The sequence below is a fragment of the Piliocolobus tephrosceles genome, chromosome 7, assembly GCF_002776525.5.
Source record: "Piliocolobus tephrosceles isolate RC106 chromosome 7, ASM277652v3, whole genome shotgun sequence".
Lineage (NCBI taxonomy): Eukaryota > Metazoa > Chordata > Mammalia > Primates > Cercopithecidae > Piliocolobus > Piliocolobus tephrosceles.
The window spans coordinates 139,000,665-139,021,284 of NC_045440.1; the positions used below are offsets into that span (position 1 = coordinate 139,000,665).

The 20,620-nt window shown below is 43.5% G+C and overlaps 1 protein-coding gene across 2 annotated transcripts in view; it reads left to right on the top strand.

Moving 5' to 3' along the window:
• Positions 1–1,718: 1,718 nt before the first annotated feature.
• Positions 1,719–20,620, top strand: part of KHDRBS3 (KH RNA binding domain containing, signal transduction associated 3) — a 191,972-nt gene continuing 173,070 nt past the window's right edge. For both annotated transcript variants that reach the window (XM_023223514.2, XM_023223524.2), the window contains exon 1: positions 1,719–2,217. In XM_023223514.2, the coding sequence (XP_023079282.1) occupies positions 2,130–2,217 (88 nt within the window). In that variant the 5' untranslated portion in view covers positions 1,719–2,129. The remainder of the gene's footprint in view (positions 2,218–20,620) is intronic.

Below are 20,620 nucleotides of genomic sequence, written 5' to 3' on the forward strand. Positions count from 1 at the left end.
GCCCAGAGGATAGCCCTGCAGCAGGGAAAAACCCAAAGCAAAGATCAGCTCAGCATTTCCGATATGCGGGATGCTGTTTTGGGTATTTCATTATGAGTTAACATATTTATTCTCATGAACTTCTCATGAAATCGGTTCTGTTGTCATCTCCACTTGACGGATGAGGACCCTGAGGTGAAGAAACTTGCCCAAGGTCACAGCTAGTGAGCAGCACAGCCGTGATTCCAAATCCAGGCTGTTTAACCCCAGAGGCCTTGCTTTTAACTGTGTCATTTTTCTGCTTCTTGCAAGTTGAGACTAAAGAGAGACATAAGGAAGACTCTTACTGGGGACTCTGAAAAGGCACCTTACCCCGGGAGGGGAGGAGTGGGGCCTTGAGAGTGAGGGCGATTGAGTACTGGGGGCTGGGACTTAGAGCTTCCAAGATTTCTACCACCTCGCACTCCCTTTCAGGTTTGTAAAGCTGCCTCCATTTGCATTGGGAGGGCAGGGGCTGCCTGGGGGACTGTGGGGATTGTCCTCAGGCCATTGGCTGAGAGTGGCATGCCACTGACTGACTCCTCCAGAGACATTTCCAGTACCCTCCATCCCTGCACCCTGTATGACACGCTGGGGACGTTCTCCCTCAAAAACAAAACTCAAGCTCTGTCCGTGATGTTCATGGTCTACTGAAAACAGAATTACAGCTGACTGTGAATGACCTCTGACCGAACTGGGGGGACACAGAGAAGTGACTTGCTTTGCCAGGGAGGTCCTGATAGGCTGTCCAGGGAAGGTGACATTGAGGCCGGGACTTGAGCTGGGTGTTTGAAGGCAGGAAAAACGTCAGGGCAAGGACTGAAGTCCTTGGCCTTGCTGGGGGACGTTTATTCCACATGCCTCGGGAAATATGAAATGGCCTGGGAACGCATTTGCTGGGGGTTGGGGGTGAGCGGAAGGGGACAGAGGGCATTGCCACCGACAGGCGGGGCGTCCCAGGGCCTCTCCCCGGGAGCGGATGAGCTCAGACGCGGCTCACTCAGCTGTGTCCAGGCACAGCCGGTTTATGACCTAAGAGAATGACAACCCAGGAGCAAGTCCGGATGACAAAGACGCCCAGAAGGACACGCGCTTTTATGTAACAGACCTCTGAGCTGGAGGATCGCAGGAGGTTGGCGCTCTGAGCCCAGGCGAGGAGAAAGTACGGCGCCCCTGCCTTACTCTCTCGTAAATACGAGGGGACAGCAACGCGACATAACTTAAAGAAGTCCACGGAGCTTTAGAGAGCAGGATGGTCCCGCTGCTTTTCCCCAGAGCGCGGCTGGGGCGAACTGGGGCGCCCTTCCCAGCTCCAGCTCGACCCTTGTCCCCTCTTCCCAGGATCACTCGCTGGGTGACCTTGGGCGAGCCACTTGACCTCTCTGAGCCCCAGTTTCCCAGTCCGTGCATCTGGAAGGCTGTAAGAGGGTTGTGGGGCTCCCCACTCGACCCTCAGGGCCAAAGGTGGGCGCCAGGCATGCGGGAGGGGACCTTGGACGCACCCCTTCTCGCAAACTCCCGGTTAGTCCCGACGGGCGCGCAGCCGAGAGCGGCCCCAGGAGGCGGTGCGCGGTGGGGCGGTGGGCGCCAGTGCGCAGGCGCGGGGCGGCGGGGCGGGACGGGGCGGTGAGAGTGGGGCGGGGCCGGGCGAGGCGGGGCCGGCGGCAGGCGCTGGGCGCTTGGCGCGGCGGCTCAGAGTGCGCGGGGAGGCGCGCGGCGTGCGGGTCGCAGCTGTGGCTCGGGCGCCGGCAGGTGCTGGCGGGACTGGCGGGTATCGCCGTGGACTGCCTCAGGGGCGCCTAGCGCGCCGCCCGCCCGACCCTAGTGTCCGCCTAACCGCGCCGCCCGCGCCCGCTCCTCCTCGCCCCGCGCCCGGAGCGCGGGGGCCGCCGGCGCTGGGCACTCGGCGGCCACCGGGGATCGGGGCTCAGCGGCCGGTTCCCGCCCCCGTGCCGCCGCCGCCTCCTCCCAGCCGACTGCCCGGCTTGGCCGCGGCCGCCGCGTCTGGCCCCCGGGTCCGCGCCGCTGGGGGCGCGGGCGGAGTCGGGGGTTGCCTGGCGCCGCCGCCCTTGCGCCTGGAGTCCACGTCCCGGGCCCGGCGGCCGGCGAGCATGGAGGAGAAGTACCTACCCGAGCTGATGGCGGAGAAGGACTCCCTGGACCCCTCCTTCACGCATGCCCTGCGCCTGGTGAACCAAGGTGAGGCGCCGGCCGTTAACTGCCTGCCGGGCGGTTGGGGGCCGGGTGGAAACGCGGGGCCCCGGGGGGCGCCTCCGTGCGCTCTGCTGTCAGCGGACGCGGCGGAGATGGAGGCCCGGATGGCCCCCGGGGGCGTTTGCATGGGGACCTGAGAGGCTGTGGGACACCTAGGGGAAGACCCCGATGTGAATTTTGGGGACTCGGAAAAGAAGGAGAAGGCTGGGGCGCATGGGTGAGACTTGAAGGAAATCTTGGGGACTCGGAGACACCCAGGGGAAACTTCTGGGTGGGGGACAGCGACCATCTGGGGGCTTTGTTGGGGACGAGGTTGAATTATCTCATGGGAGGGGAGCGTGTTAAACTCGGGGAAGTAGGGTGTTTGGATTGTCTAAGGTACTGGAGAAAAAGCCGGAGGAAAATGGAAGGACTTGAGGGACTCAAATGCAGAAGAGGCGAAGGGAACAGGTGCTTGGATTGTTAGCGAAGTTTGAGGACCCTGGAAGAGGGCTGGGGTCAGACCCCAGCACCTGAGAGGAGAGGAGCTCCGTGGTCCCAGGGGAGGAGCCCAGTTCACCCTCCCAGCCCTTTGTCTCTCCTGTGTCCAGGCTCCAGCAGCCCTGGCGGGGCAGTCAGCCCTCCCCGGGGGTGGGCAGCCCATGCCAAGCCTTAGCAGGCTGGCCCTTGGACAAGTCCGTAGGGGAGACAAGGCCGGCAAAAGAGCGCCCTTCTGGGGGGCGTTGGGTTGGGTGGCCCTCATTGGTGGCTGGCTTGAGGTTTGAAACAGCGGTGAAGGGAGTCCTTGCCGTTTTCACACCACTCCAGCCAGCTCAGGGTGTGAAAGGTCCTAGGAAGTACTGCTGGACAGGGATACGGGGGTATCTGTAGGCACGCCTACCCGGGACCTTGTTCCCCTGGCTTTCTCCTCCTGTGGCTTCCTGAATCATCTGCTGGGATGCACGGTAAATTAAGCCTGCCTTCCCGGGAGCAGTCTCCTGCTTTTCCTGGAATATGTGTTTCAGATGAAGATGGGTGTGGGGGCCATTGGTCTGTCTTTTCTCTGGGAAATGGCAGCAACATGATCTGGTCAGATCTGTTACCTTTTGCAGGAATTACTGTGCACTGACAGTCTGTGGTTCCCTAGATGAATCGGATCTGCTGCTCTCAGTGCTCGCCCTGGCTCTTTTATTGTTGGAAGTGAATGATGAGGCAGACAGATCTATTTGTATATAGATACCTATATTTTAAAACAGTGACCTCCACTATTTGCCTGTTTCAGCCAGTTCTTCAGAGTAGGGTGTGTGTGTGGTCGACCGATGGTGGTGGAGAGACTCTTACTGTCTCCAAGAATTTAAGAATATTTGAATTGTTGAACAGAAATAGGCTTATGGAGTTCCCCCATTTTATGTTAATTGCAGGCTTATTTTTATTTCTTTAATAAAATGGGCTTGTGAAAAAGTAATGGGCATGCATTACTAAATAAAAGAAAAGAACTTCCTAAGTTTGATTTCTGTGCCCTCTGAACAGTTCTGCAGTTGAGTTTGTACTCCTTGCGCCTGATGATTTACATGTATCTTTTATTGGCTGCGGGGCTGTCGTCTCTGTGAAAGAAATTTCTTTGTACATTGCATGAGATCTGTGGAATTGGAAATATTCTGGACTGTGGACTCAAGTGCATTTTTCCTAATAGAGAGGCCGAATCAAAGTTAGGTTGTACTTAATTAAGGAACAGTTAAACTAAAAGTATAGTGTGTTATCTTATTTTTAAAAGTCAGAATGATTTTCTCTGCCATGTTACCATAGTATTGTGTTGCTAAAACGTCCAAAATTCTTTTGGATTCTGTGTTTTTACTAGTGTTAATGGCTTCCAGTTACTTGGAGCAGATATTTACTGGGGAAATGTTGCCATTTAGTGTTTTTTAGATGTTAAACTTGATAAACTTACTTTTCATAGAAGTAATTCTTGTAAGAAGTATATTTCTCACATGTGAAGGAAGGAGGAGGTGCTGCTCAGAAGCTTGTCTTACTGTTAGATTACTTCAGATTGAAACATTTTTCTCTTAAATCACAGGCTGATACTCAGAATGCAAAGCTTTATCACTTAAAACATTAATTACACTCTTATGTAGCTCCAAAATTACAAGTGTTTTAAATCTGAAGCTACATGATTGTGAGGAAGCTTTGATTTTAAATCCAACCATCTTGTTATGGGCTATAAGAAAGCGTTTTTTTCTTAATTTTGTTGTATTTGTGTTTGCCTCTAATGCAACTGTGTTTTCAGCAGTTATTCACATTGAAGTTGGTATTTCGGCACTAAATTGTAGAGTGGGCCAGCATGGCGAACCTTAGCGTGCCATGTAATAAGATATATTTTATGGTATCTCTAAACTGTTACAAGGCCTTATGTTTGCATAGTATTTTAAAGTTTCCAAGGCGCTAGTTTCATCCTCACACTCGCATTCTGGTTAGGTGGATGTTCATGTTTTCTCTTTTCAGAGAGGGAACTGAGGATCCCAGCCATCTAAGCTTGTGGGCAACTGAGATTTAATTTGAACTCTCAGGTCTTCTGTCTCTGAAGACATTGTTCTTTCTTATTTTGCCTTCCTAAAATGTTGGAATGAAATACTTCTCACTTGCTAACTTCAAACCCTGCAGAAATCAGTATAATTAGTATGATCGTTTCTAACTGACTTAAATGTATAGGAAATAATATATATCCTTTAGGAAGTTTATCCTGATTTTTACAAAAAGTTTCTGTCTGCACTTGCCTTCTTTGCAGAAGCAAACATTTATGGTGGATTTATCTTTCAGGATTTTGATGCTGAGGCTGAGAGGCACTTTTGAATTAAATCCCTCCTGTGGCCAGTATATTAGTTTAATAATCAATGCATTATGATAATGAAACAGTTTATAGATGAGGTGTAGTCATTCTTTAAAAATCAGTATTCGTAAAGATTGATCAATTTCCTAACTGAATTACTCTTTTTCTTTCTTGAGCTAGGATGACAGCAAGAGATATACTCCCGTCTGGTGTACATTGGCTTTTATATTTTTTCCAGACTTGTGTTTCCTGGTGGGCATTGATTGCTGAGTTTATTTTCATTTTACAAGGATAACTGGTTCTCCTCCTCCACCTCATAAATGAATTCGTTTCCCGAATATTTATGTATTTTTTTGAGACGAAGTCTCACTCTGTTGCCCAGGCTGGAGTGCAGTGATACGACCTAGGCTCACCGCAACCTCTGCCTCCTGGGTTCACGTGATTCTCCTGCCTCAGCCTCCCGAGTAGCTGGGACTACAGGTGCTTGCCACCTTGCCTAGTTAATTTTTGTATTTTTAGTAGAGATGGGGTTTCACTGTGTTGGCCAGGCTGGTCTTGAACTCCTGACCTCATGATCTGCCTGCCTCAGCCTCCCAAAGTGCTGGGATTGCAGGTGTGAGCCACCGCTCCTGGCCTCTGAATTTGTTTCTCTAATAAAATTAGTGGTTAATGTTTATTTGATGTTAAAACTCAGTCAAAGAAAACAGGCTTTGGGATCCCACCCCGGACCCCCACTTAGTGCCTGTAGGGTGATTGACATTGCGGTTCTTGCCAAGGAGAGGTTAACTGGAGATGAGAGTAGTGTTGCATGTTTTATATTTGCTAGTAGGGGATGTGCTGACTCTTACTAAAGAAACATCTTTAGAAATGTCTTATGCATTATAATGTAATCCAGGTCTCTGATATTGGTTTGGATGGTTCTCAATACAAGCCAAGTAACCATTAAATAAGATTACATAATGCTGTATTTTTAATTATCTGATATAATGTATGGATTGGTGGCTGGCTCACTGCCAAGTTACATTTAGTTGTCGTTGATTACAAGAGAAAGTGGAGCAGAGGATTCAAGATTAAGGTGGTCCAGATTTGTGTCTAGGTTGATAAAAGTTTTTTGTTGGTATGTCAAAATATTTTTTTATCAATTTCTCAAATATTGCAACTCTTAGCATTACTTAGAATAAATGTGGGGGATAAAAATACATTAAGGAAGGATTATTACTTTACTTTATATATACCGCTTTGTAATCCACAAAACCCAGTGGCTTAAAACTTGATTTTTGGGGACCCCTTTTGGAAAACATTTCAGATTTGCTTGAATGTCACAGACTTGCAAAGTGAGAGAGTAAGAATGAGAATTGCAGAAATGTATTTAGGTATGGTGCCTTCATGCTGTAGTTTGTGATTTTCTGTTTCATCCAAAGGAGGATGTGACTATTTAGTGTTTAGTTTTGTATTGTTTTTCTTTGTGTTATCAGGTTTTGTTTTGTTTTGTAAGAAAATGCAATCCCTCAGTATTAGATATGCCATGTCTTGAGTTTTATGCAGTGTATTATGATTAAAAGTGACCCAGTGATTGGGTGGTACAGGGTTTTGGTACTGGACATTTGTAACAGGCTTATAGAGAACCTGCCATGCCGGTTTTCTGTGTTGGGTCCTAGGGGTAGGGAGGAAAAACAGTCTGCACTGGTGAGAAGCTCCTGCTCTCTGTGCGTTTGAGAATGAGTTTTCAGTTTGTAGATGCCCTCTTTGCTAAGGAACATCCTAGTCCTTCAACTATGCTGAACTATTTAGTGATTGGATGGCTTAGATTTACTATTAATAAATCAGCCTGTGGACATTTTTGAGGCACTCATTGGTACTGGGTCATGTTTGTAATCTCGATACTAGTAACAGCTCAGAGATGGAGAGGTTATTAGCCCAGGTTTTCAGCTGTAGAAACCGAGATTCTGACAACTAAAGTGACTTGCCCATGGTGACATGCTTCCAGTAATAAAATGTCAGAGTGAAGGGTCAAGCTTTGTTCTTTTACAAGTTCGTTGTTCTTTTTACCATGTCCTACTGACTCTCAGAGATCTAAAGGGCTAAGTTACTGGTCAACCTGTGATGGTATAATTAGTGAATGACAGAAGGAGAATGAAAACCCTGGCTTTTTTATGTGCAGTTTGTTTTTCCTCTAGCCTGTGCTGAATTGAAAGATAAATTATATAGCATCCATTTTCATACTTCGTTCTTCGTGTTCCTGCTCTAAGATAAATCCTCTGACCTTTTTCCAAATGGGTTGGATTGCCTATTTTTGGTGTCACTTAACACCTGGTGCTCTTAGGGTGTGATCCTCGTCACACTGCTTTGTTTGGATCTTTGTTTTTCCTGGTGAAGAGTGAGTTCCTCGGAAGGCAGGGCCTGGTCTTTCCTCTGTATCTTCAGCACCTAGCATAAGTCTCAGCACAGGGCCCCTGGGAACTCCTGTTCTTAGTTTCAGTGTCATGTGTTAATTATTATTAAGGGTAGCAGAATCAGAAAGTGTATTTGGAATTTAGCAGTCAGTAAAGAGCTTTGCTGCTATGGCTTTAGAGGACCTGAATTGGAGGTGGGGATGAAGTCATCAGTTCTGCCCGTATCAATGAAAGAAGGTTCTAAGTGAAATGCAGGGTTGAACAAGCAGAAAAACATCCCAGTGCTCTTTAAACGTGGTTGCACAGTAGGGATCCTTCTCTAGGAGATAATGAAAAGATGTTGTCAGATCTGCTTTGAATCAGATGTTTATTTACTTTTATTCTTCAGGAAGTTATGAAATCACTGCACTCTCATCAATTCGCTCTCCTTCTCTAAACTCCTAATGATATTTCTGATGACAGATTAAAAATAGAATTTTGGAAGCCCTAGTCATATGCCAAATAAGGTTTCTTACCTGAGAGGGTCATTCTGCAGTTTCAGATGCCGAAGGGAAACTCAGAAAGCCAGAGGAGCCATTGAAATCGCAAATTGAACGCCAACAGCAACTTTGATATCAAAAGCCCCATTTGCCTGTTGTCACCCCACTGAGTGAAGACAGAATGACTTGTATCTTCTACCAAAACAATAGAAGGAGAGTGTTCCTTGGCATTGGGGATGATGATTATTATAAAAGCCACCAAATGGAGAGCTCTTCTGTGCCAGCTGCTTTCTGTGCATTCTCTCTCATCCCCACAAGATCTTGCAAGGTAGGAGGTTTTATTCCCTGCAGGCCTCCTTTATTTTTTTTCAAATGAGGCCTCTAAGGCTCAAAAACACTAAGTAACTTGCCCAGTCAAGGTGCACAGCTTGTAAGTAGTCAGGCTGAAATTTTAAATCAAGTCTGCAGTGTTTTGATAAGATACTTTAAGAAAAGAGATAAAAGGACAGAATTCAACATTGTTGTTTTTAAATAAAAGTTTCATTATAGCAGAAGCCTCTTAGGAATTTCCATTGGTGATGAATTTTTAAAAGAGGTTACTGAAAATGTGTTTTACCAAAAAGGCAAGCTCACTTGTTTTCTCCTATGCTCTCCGGCAGTTTTTCAGTCTTCAGTAGACATTCAAAGTGAGGATTTTTAAATATGTATATATTTCAGTGACCAAAAAGAAAATAGAAAAGCATTCCGTATAGAAAACAAGTGAAATTCTTGCTAAAGTTCTGTCTCTTGAAGGCGCCTCCTAGAGGTGCAGTGCTCTTTGTATTTTAATACTTTGTTTATCACAAAAACAGTTGAGAGTATGATATCAGGGATTTATAGTCAGTTATGGTATATTTGTGAATTCTTCATTCTCTAAAAATAGGTTCATAAAAGAAAAAAAGGTATTCCCACAGATAATGCTTTTTGACTTTCTGGAAAGTGGGCATATGTTTAAATATACTTGCCCTGCAATTGCTAATAATAGTAGCTACCATTTATCAAGAGCCTTTTCTGGTTTACATGCTTTATGTATGTTATTGCATTGAATTAGTTTAACAGTCTTAAACGAGTAAGTCATTTTACCTTATTTTATAGATGAGAAAACTGAGATCAGGAAGGTCACTTAATTTGCCTAAATAGCTAGTAACCGGTGAATCAGGATTCAGATCCTTGTCTGCCCAACACTATGACCCTATGTAGGGCACCTGTTAGCACCAGATAGAGGTGGAAGCTTTGAGTATGTCTTGTTTTTCATGTTTTACTTTTGTGGGGAATTTGGATTATGCAGCTCTTCAAATTAAATGCCTAGTATTGGACCTGGGTGAGCAGGGCAGGTTGCATACCGTACAGAGGGCACACAGGGGCATGGAAAAATGGCATAGGAACTTTCTGACCAGTGGTAACATCTGGTGGGTGGTGTTTACTTGGGAAACAGTGTTACTCAACAAGGAATGAGCTGGTGTGGAAAGAGCCATGTGATTAGGAGAGGTGACAGCTTTCTAGTCTATAACCCCCTGCAAGTTACTTTATTTCTCAGAGCCTCAGTTTCCCCATCTGTGAAATTGGGGACCTTATGCCTTCTTTGTAGGGTTGCTATTTTAGACATGAGGACAGTGTCTAACACACAGTAGGTGCTTAATAAACGTTACTTGCTATTGTTATAAAATGTTCTGAGACAGATGTGTGAGTATTGGCGTCACTTTTCAGATATATTGTATATAATAAAAATTCAATACATAAATCATCTACTTTCATTTCTTAGGGTAGTTTTATGTTGTTAGAATTATTTTAGTTTTCCAATCCAGGAAATACTGAAGGAGAAATTCAGTCTTTAGGAAGCTTCTTTCATTCATATCATGCACAAAATTAGCAGCAGCTCTGATTGATTTTTATTATGCTATTCAAGACACAGCACCTGAAGCTTAAATTAACAAATGAAGCTTCCATAAACAGTTTTATGACTGCATATCTTAAAACATGTCTGGACACCCAGCAGCCTCTCTCCACAAGCACAAGATACCTTACTCTGAATTGGTAAGCTGTAAATTTCCATAATTTTTTACATTTCCATAATTTTTCACCAATCAGCCCCTGCTGCTATTTTAAGGATTTTAAAAGGTGTTCCTAGCATATTATTGATGTTGTTCTTTGGTATGATAAAGGGCAAGAGTATGTGAGGGCACACTTTTAAATGTCTCTTTTCGATATATATCTTACACTTGGGGTCACTGTTGATTTGAGCTCCCATGGGAGAAAATATAGAAATTATGATGAAGATAAGGGGCAGTTTTCATTTTCATCATGTTTCCTTGTTCTTTCTCTATTTCGTTTGTGCGGTTTGTGCTCTGCTTTTCTTCCACTAGATGGCGCTCCACATAGCTAGGTTACCCACTTTCTTTCACACTAGCTATTTCTGAACTCAAATGAGTCTTGATCGATAAACGTGCATTGCTTTTGATTTTCATGCATTGGCATTTTTCATATTCCTAACATCTTAAGAGGCATACTTGCTAATCAGTATTTGCAGAAAGCCATGCCTTTTTTTGTAGCCACCGTTGCTCAAATGCGTAAAGGTATGCCAGGCACTGTAGCTAGGTTCTTCACACATTTCTTCATTTAATCTGTGATTACCACATGAATATAGTTTTGTTGTTCTCATTTCACAGGTAAGAAATGGAGGTTAGAGGGATTTATAACTTGTTCAAGGTCATAAAGCTAACTTATATTATAGGGATCAGTGGGCCCTAAAGAAAAATATACTCCAAAAGCATGAAATGGAAAGCTTTTGTCAAATAACTTGTTAGGGTAGTCTGACTTATGGTTACTGGCCATTGTAATATGTTTATTTTGCGGAAAAATTAGACTCACGGTTAATTTGCTTTGGAGTATATAAATCAAATTACCAAATCTGATTTGTATAGGAAAGCACACAACAGTAACAAGAGATTTGTCAGTCGGTGTGGAAATTTCTGCTTCCTCCTGCCTTCTGTTTACTGACTTGAGTGGGCTGAGACTTGATGAGTACTAGGTATAAAATGTGGGAAGAATTTTGGACAAAGCCAGGCTTCCTGTTTTAGTAACTTTTAGGAGGGCTAAATACTGTTAACGAGTCCCCAGGACTTAAAAAATTTATACTTTCATTTTATGCATTTATTCAACATGTATTTGTTGAATTGCTAAGTTGACCTGTGTGTTCTGGACCATGACCGTACCTCACTGAGCCTCTATTCCCTCATCTGCACATGGCAGGCAGGATGCCACCTCAGTGGTTGTCATACAGTTTAAAATAACTAAAAGAGTATACTTAGATTGTTTGTAACAGAAAGGATAAATGCTTGAGGTGAGGGATACTCCATTTCCCTGATGTGATTATTATGCATTGCATGCCTGTATCAGACTGTCTCATGTACCCCATAAATATGTACACCTACTGTGTGCCCCCACAATTAAAAATAAAAATTAAAAAAGATTGAATGACAATGGTTTCGTGTTTGTTTAATTTCACTATAATTTTTTAACATAGAATATATTCGTTGTATCTAAGATGAGATTATTACACATATATTTCTGTTACTCATGTGTCGTCTTTTACAAATGAATACTTAAATACCTTGGCATGTATTTACTAAAAATAAGGGCTTTCCCTTTCATAACTGTCGTACAGTGATCCAAATTAGGAAGTTTAACAACCACACAGTGCTGTTATCTCTTCTACAGTTCACATGCTAATGGCACCAGTTGTTCTGGTTTTGTCTTTTACAGGACCCAAGTCAAGACACACATTTTGTGTAGTGTCAGGCCTCTTCAGTGTTTCAATTAGCAGTAGCTGCTTTTTCTGTCTTTGCCTTTCGTGATACGCATTTTGGAAAACTATACAAGAAACTCTACAAGGCCAGTTTTTTGTAGAATGCCTCTCCATTTAGGTTGTCTGATGTTTCCTTAAAATTAGATTTGTGTCACACACTGTCTTGGCAGGAATGCCACCGAGGGGATGGCAGGTCTTCTCAGTCCCTCGTACCTGGGCACACAATGTCTGTGTCATTATTGGTGAAAAGTTCGATCACTTGGTTAAGGTGGTGCCAGTTTTCTCCTCTGTAAAGTTACTACTTTCCTTTGGTAATTAATTAATACTTCTGTGCGGAGATACTTTGAGACCATGTAAATAAATATCCTACTCCTCATTAAACTCTCCCTCGCAAATTTTAGATCCATTAACATTTTTTACCTGAATTATTACTATGATGGTTGTAAAATGATAATTTTCTCACAGTCATTCCATCTACATTTTTTGGTTGATATTCTACTGAAAAGGAATCTTTTCTGCTCCTTCTTTCTCCCTCTTTCTCTTTTTCAGTTGCTCTCTTCCTCTTATTCAGTCATATCTGTCTTCTAAATTCATGCATTTTTCTTTAATTCGGTGGGTTGTAATCCTTTACTATCACTGTATAAATTGAAGCTCAAATTGTTTAAGATTTGGCCTTTGGGAGCCTTTGCTCTGGCTCCTTGGTCCATTTGAGAGGATCATCCCCTAGGTTGGCTTAGTATTTTTTTAATCTCTGTAACAGGAACTTGTTCCATGCTCATCTTGTTCTTGCTCTGCCCTAGCCCTCAAATGAGCCATTTTCCCCAAAGGTGCCCTGGTTTCTTTTAGTGTGGAATATTATTTAGAAGCCAAGATCTGGAGTGCTGGTGGTCATTGCTTTCAGGCTCTTTCACCGGACAGCTGGGAAGTAGATACTCACCTGTGGCTGTACCTTCATTGTCTTTATGCTAAACTCTACGCCTAGGGCCAGCAAACTTTTTCTGTAAAGGCTAAAGAGTCAGTAGTTTGTGGGCTGTGCATTCTGCTCAACCTCTGCTGTTGTAGCAGAAAAGCAGCCATAGACAGTATGTACGTGAGTGAGAATAGTTGTGTTCTGATAAAACTTTATTTATAAAAACAGGCAGTGTGCTGGATTTGGCCATGGGCTGTGGTCTGCTTACCCTTTCCTGCTCTCAGCAGAGAAACTAGGGGACCAGGCTTTATTACCAAATTTGGTAAAATTCATTTGTACCCATGCTTTCCAAAATAGGGGCACAATAAAAGTTATTTGCATGAATTAATGACAATTGTGGACTCTTTCTATTGCAGACCTCATCATGGCTCTTTTGGACATCAGTGTCTTATGACTTGTCAATTTGTTCAGGCCCTTATTTAAAGATGAGAGGCTTTTAAAAACATAATGTGCACAATATGCAAAGTAATACTGAGAAAAATGGTATCATAAACTCGTGAAGGTATTTTTCTTGTCATGATGAAATAGTTACCTTTCCTTAATGAAAGCATGTCTCAAGGCATAGCCATACTGCACACAGAGCACATGGCCCCTGCTTTGGTCTGGCATCGCTGCATTCTGCGTAGGCTAAGCTGAGAGGCAAGACTCCAGCACCAATCAATTGGGTGAAAGATTTCAAAATTATACCCCTTTTATTGTCTCAGAATAGATTTGTTTCTTCACAGTTTTCTTTATGTAATTTATTGCTCTGATTCATTCAGAAAAGGATTTTATTACAGCAGTGACAAATCAGGGAGTGATCTCTGATCATTTTCAAGAGAAGAGTATGCCATTAGGAAGGACCACCTATTGTTTTTTGCTATTTTTTGAAGTGAGTCTTGCTTCTTCGCCCAGGCTGGAACACAATGGTGTGATCTTGGCTCACTGCAACGTCTGCTTCCCGGGTTCAAGCAGTTCTCCTTCCTCAGCCTCCCCAGTAGCTGGGATTACAGGCATGTGCCACCATTCCCAGATAATTTTTGTATTTTTAGTAGAGACAGGGTTTCACCCTGTTGGCCAGGCTGGTCTCAAACTCCTGACCTCAAGTGATCCACCTGCCTTTGGCTTCCCAAAATACTGGGATTACAGGCGTGAGCCCCCGCGCCCAGCCAGGACCACCTATTGTTAATGCACAGAGACTGCCATCAAGGTGATGTTTGACGCTGGAAAGAAACCAAGCACTAGAGTACATCACAGCCGATACCAGCAGCTTGAGCGTAAAGATGGAGGTTCATTCAATTTAAAGTGTCTCTGATGACTCTGAAATAAATTAAGCTTTAATTACTGCTTAAATTTTTATTTAATTTCAAAAATTCAAAAGTCGATTTTAAACCTGTTGGTGCCGTGGCTTCTTTGGTGTTCAGCAGGCAATTTGTCTTACTCTCTGTGAGAAGCAGCATGAGGTTCTGCTCGCTCCTTTCTCTGCAATCCAAAGGAGTGGTTTAACGTTCTGGGTCACAAAACAATCCTTGGATCTGTGGAGTGTCCTAGTGTGCTGATAAAGGAAACCGAGCAGGCTTCTTTCCTCCCATGGCTTTTATCTTCTGCGTCTTGAAGTGCCTTATAAGGTTTTGATTTAACAAGTTTTACTGTTTTTTTGTTTTGTTGTTTCAACGTGAAAAGTGCTAAAGTGTCTCTTTCTCTCTCAGACTCATGAGGCATGTCTCCTTTTTGCCATGCTGCCCATCGTTCGGCGTACCACCAATTCAGAACCAACAGCGATAATTCCCTGCCCTGTGTTACACGGTTTCTAATAGCTTCAGAGAATAAGGAGACAAAAAAAGAAAGTCATGCCATTAACAGTTGATTGATTGTATTCTGGATTGTATTTTTCTCATCCCTTTTTCCCCCTTGGTCAGGGTTTTGCTTCTTGTTTTGCTGCTGCTTCTTTTTCTTCTTTCCCACCGAGACAGATTCTTGCTCTGTCACCCAGGCTGGAGTGCAATGATGCGATCTCGGCTCACTGCAACCTCCACCTCCCAAGTTCAAGCGATTCTCCTGTCTCAGCCTCCCAAGTAGCTGGGATTACAGGTGCCCGCCAGCATGCCCGGCTAATTTTTGTAGTTTTGGTAGAGACGAAGTTTCACCATGTTGGCCAGACTGGTCTTGAACTCCTGAGCTCAAGTGATCTGCTTGCCTCGGCCTCTGAAAGTGCTGGGATTACAGGCATGAGCCACCCCGCCCAGCTGGGTTTTGCTTCTTAAATGGGTAAAGGATGTGTTGCTACCCGTGGAAATAGTTGACTTGAATAGCTTCAATTTCTTCATCTGTAAAATGGTCGTGAGAGAATCTGTGTAGCATGTCTGGTGTATCTGTAGGTACTCAAAAGTTAATTAGGCGAGCAGGACAAGTTTCTTGTTTTCTTCCTTCATGGAGCCCAGCATGGAATACTAGGCGCAGAGTTGACACTCATTGTGTACTCCTTGAAATGTTAACTGAGAAGATGCGTGTGAATTCTTGGCTCACCTGTCTTAGGTCGGCACCATGTTACTTCTAATAAAAGGTCCATGGCAGAAAGTAGTCTTTTAGGTTTGGAGAGTGAACATTAAGGCAAAAGAGTAGCATAATCTATTCAGGCTTCAGACTTTTAGACCCTTTCAGGAAATCACTATTTAGACTTTTGGGGGAAACACCCCTAAGGGAAGACTGGTTGGGTGTCTGTTTCTCCACAGTCTTTCCCACTGGATTGGAGGAGTTGCTGTTATTTCTCCCCTTATTCAGTAAGGATCACATACTTAGACTGGGCTAAGTGCTGGGATGCAGAGCAAGGTAATACTTTATTCCTGCTTAAAGAGTGTTCAGCTCAGTGGGGAAGTGGCCAAATTAAAAGACATTTATGTTGTGGGGTGGAAGGGCTGGAATAAAGACAAGTGGACACGCACTATGGTGCTGCATAGCAGCTGTTATTCCAATTTAGTGAAGGAGTGGGGACTTGTGTATGACTCCTCACGTAGTGGTAGGAACATCCTGGGCTCCAGACTGTGATGGAACTAATGCAAGTTTGCTTCTCAGAGTCTCTCAGTTTAGTGTTAAACCATGGCATCTCTGAGCTCTCAGGGCTCCGTCTGGCTTACAGTGTACAGTGAATGCGTTCCTGTTCCCTTCGCTCGCTCTCTGTGTGCCAGCTCCTAGTGTCGTACCGTCCTCTGTGCATGCAACATTGCATTTATCACACTGCGATCGTGATGATTGGGTGGGAGTTCTTTCTCCCATGAGAATCCGACTGCCTTACAAGCAGGGAATCTGACTCATTACCTTTGATTCCTTCTCCAGTGCTCACCGCGCGGTGCCTGGGAGAGAGTGGGCCCTCAGTAAGTGTGTGCAGAATGAATGGCCAGTTGGTCTCAGCTTCCTCATTATGGATGACAGCAATGAATTCATTCTTTCAGAATGCAAGTGAAAGAAGATTGAAAAAGTGTTTTCTCTTTATTAGAGCTTCTGGATACTGATTTTGAGAAGAGATCTGCCATTTTTCAGATAGGTGTACCAGGAGTGTTTACTCGGTGACAGTGTAGGCACTAGGCTTGACTCTGGGACTCAGAGTTAATTGGAGGTACCCCTCTGTCATGGGAGTTATTAGGCCCGGGTACATACCTTCACTGCTCCAGGTGTTTACTTTGTAAAACAGGCACTATTCTACCTCCCAGACACATGGTGAGGATTAGTGACTTGCATCAAGATGGTGCCTCCTAGACTCCAGACTCTAGAGAGCTGGGGCATTTATCCTTGCTGGGCCTCCAGTGCCCAGAGCTGTGCCTGAAATGCAATAGACACACTGTGTTTGTTGAATGGATGAGGTAAGTGAAAGCTCTTCCTAGCAGTCTTATTTGGAGAATAAGGCAAGTGCAGGAATTTGTGGAGAAATGGCACTAGAGGATTAGACAGGGACTAGAATGAAGGGCCTCACACATAGCTAAGGAGTACGGATGTTTAAGGTTCTGGATCACAGTTGAAGGATGTCATGCAGGAGAATGACGTGCTTAACTCTGTTTTAGATGCATCGTTTGTGGGTACTGAACAGGGAGGTTGAAACGTTTTGTATTATGTGAGTTCAGAATTGCATGTGGTCTTTCTGGACACCAGCCTTACTAAAATGCATTGCCCTGTATTTGAAGTTGTGGCTGAGGATGAGATCACTCGGAGTGTGTGTAATCAACAGGGAAAGGACAGGGGAGGGATCCTTGCGGCTCTATCACTATTGAAAGGTTGGGCAAAGGAAAAGAATCCCTCAGTTCTTCCTTTCCTTGCTTACTTAGGGTGACTAACTTAATAAAAAGTTTACTGAATTGTGTAAATTACACTTAAAACTGTTTATTCGAAAAGCTTTTTTTTTTTTTTTTTGTGATGCATTTTTTAAGTCGGAATCTTAAAACTCATTACTATCAGTGATGCTTACCTATATGCTTCCTGAGCCCTAAGCTGATGACAATTTGGAGGAGAGACCTTTGGTACAGAGAGCTCAGCAAGTATGGTGGAGTAACTGGTGTGCCACAGGCTCCTCCATCCAGCAAGCTTCCTGGCTCCTCAGAGCTTCTCTTCATTGGTGGCCATGTGGCTTCCAAATTGGCTTTGACTTGGTTTACACTTTCCCAGCACACTTTCCATTTAGATGATGTGCTTTGTGTCTTCCCATCCGTACCAGCATATGCATGCTGAAATTGCTGCTTTTGTTCTGAATGTTTTTGGTTAGTCTTGCTACTTCTTCTCGTAGTGGTCAGACTTAGATCTTCATGTTCTGAATATGAATCCTGTCACTTGATAGGGTCTAGGTCATGCCTTGGGGATACTCTGAAGATATATGTGGAGTGCAGAGACAACATTCTAGGCAGGTACACACTTTTTATTATTAATGAACTTTGGCCACAATCTTTGATGTATAAATTGCCAGATGTCCCTAGCTCCTTTCATTACGGCTTTGGACAGGAGTAGGTTCACTTCTCTGCTTCAGGCTGCCTTTCTCTTGCGTTGCACTTCAGTTCTTACTTATTTATTTATTTTTTGAGTGGAGCATAGGGGCCTCTTCCAAAATGGGTAGGACTCAGGGACTTTCTTATTGCAATGGCCACGTGTTAAAAATGGGCTGAAAAAGGAGAGTTCCAGAAGAAAAGCCCAGAAAAGGTCCCCTCCGCAGAAGACAGCCTTTAAGCCTCTTGCTTACTGCATGGAAGCTCCACCTTCTTTTTTTGTTTGTTTTTCTTTTTTTTTTTTTATCATTATACTTTAAGTTCTAGGGTACATGTGCATAATGTGCAGGTTTGTTACATATGTATACTTGTGCCATGTTGGTGTGCTGCACCCATCAACTCGTCAGCACCCATCAACTCATCATTTACATCAGGTATAACTCCCAGTGCAATCCCTACCCTCTCCCCCTCCCCATAATATGCCCCGGTGTGTGATGTTCCACTTCCCGAGTCCAGGTGATCTCATTGTTCAGTTCCCACCTATGAGTGAGAACATGCGGTGTTCGGTTTTCTGCTCTTGCGATAGTTTGCTAGGAATGAGGGTTTCCAGCTGCATCCATGTCCCTACAAAGGACAGAAACTCATCCTTTTTATGGCAGCATAGTATTCCATGGTGTATATGTGCCACATTTTCTTAATCCAGTCTGTCACTGATGGACATTTGGGTTGATTCCATGTCTTTGCTATTGTAAATAGTACCGCAATGAACATACGTGTGCATGTGTCTTTATAGCAACATGATTTATAATCCTTTGGGTATATACCCAGCAATGGAATGGCTGGGTCATGTGGTACTTCTAGTTCTAAATCCTTGAGGAATCACCATACTGTTTTCCATAATAGTTGAACTAGTTTACAATCCCACCAACAGTGTAAAAGTGTTGCTGTTTCTCCACATCCTCTCCAGCACTTGTTGTTTCCTGACTTTTTAATGATTGCCATTCTAACTGGTGTGAGATGGTATCTCATTGTGGTTTTGATTTGCATTTCTCTGATGGCCAGTGATGATGAGCATTTTTTTCATGTGTCTGTTGGCTGTATGCATGTCTTCTTTTGAGAAATGTCTGTTCATATCCTTTGCCCACTTTTGGATGGGGTTGTTTGTTTTTTCCTTGTACATTTGCTTGAGTACTTTGTAGGTTCTGGATGTTAGCCCTTTGTCAGATGAGTAGATTGCAAAAATTTTCTGCCATTCTGTAGGTTGCCTGTTCACTCTGATGGTAGTTTCTTTTGCTGTGCAGAAGCTCTTTAGTTTAATTAGATCCCATTTGTCTATTTTGGCTTTTGTTGCCGTTGCTTTTGGTGTTTTAGACATGAAGTCCTTGCCCATGCCTATGTCCTGAATGGTATTACCTAGGTTTTCTTCTAGGGTTTTTATGGTTAAATTAGGTCTAACATTTAAGTCTCTAATCCAACTTGAATTAATTTTCATATAAGGAGTAAGGAAAGGATCCAGTTTCAGCTTTCTACTTATGGCTAGCCAATTTTCCCAGCACCATTTATTAAATAGGGAATCATTTCCCCATTTCTTGTTTCTCTCAGGTTTGTCAAAGATCAGATGGCTGTAGATGTGTGGTATTATCTCTGAGGGCTCTGTTCTGTTCCATTGGTCTATATCTCTGTTTTGGTGCCAGTACCATGCTGTTTTGGTTACTGTAACCTTGTAGTATAGTTTGAAGTCAGGTATCGTGATGCCTCCAGCTTTGTTCTTTTGACTTAGGATTGTCTTGGCAATGCAGGCTCTTTTTTGGTTCCATATGAACTTTAAAGCAGTTTTTTCCAGTTCTGTGAAGAAACTCATTGGTAGCTTGATGGGGATGGCATGGAATCTATAAATTACCTTGGGCAGTATGGCCATTTTCACGATATTGATTCTTCCTATCCATGAGTATGGTATGTTCTTCCATTTGTTTGTGTCCTCTTTTATTTCACTGAGCAGTGGTTTGTAGTTCTCCTTGAAGAGGTCCTTTACATCCCTTGTAAGTTGGATTCCTAGGTATTTGATTCTCTTTGAAGCAATTGTGAATGGAAGTTCATTCCTGATTTGGCTCTCTGTTTGTCTGTTACTGGTGTATAAGAATGCTTGTGATTTTTGCACATTAATTTTGTATCCTGAGACTTTGCTGAAGTTGCTTATCAGCTTAAGGAGATTTTAGGCTGAGATGATGGGGTTTTCCAAATATACAATCATGTCATCTGCAAACAGGGACAATTTGACTTCTTCTTTTCCTAACTGAATACCCTTGATTTCTTTCTCTTGCCAGATTGCCCTAGCCAGAACTTCCAACACTGTGTTGAATAGGAGTGGTGAGAGAGGGCATCCCTGTCTTGTGCCAGTTTTCAAAGGGAATGCTTCCAGTTTTTGCCCATTCAGTATGATATTGGCTGTGGGTTTGTCATAAATAGCTCTTATTATTTTGAGATACGTCCCATCAATACCGAATTTATTGAGAGTTTTTAGCGTGAAGACTGTTGAATTTTGTCAAAGACGTTTTCTGCATCTATTGAGATAATCATGTGGTTTTTGTCTTTGGTTCTGTTTATATGCTGGATTATGTTTATTGATTTGTATATGTTGAACCAGCCTTGCATCCCAGGGATGAAGCCCACTTGATCATGGTGAATAAGCTTTTTAATGTGCTGCTGGATTCAGTTTGCCAGTATTTTATTGAGGATTTTTGCATCGATGTTCATGAGGGATATTGATCTAAAATTCTCTTTTTTTGTTGTGTCTCTGCCAGGCTTTGATATCAGGATGATGTAGGCCTCATAAAATGAGTTAGGGAGGATTCCCTCTTTTTCTATTGATTGGAATAGTTTCAGAAGGAATGGTACCAGCTCCTCCTTGTACCTCTGGTAGAATTCAGCTGTGAATCCATCTGGTCCTGGACTTTTT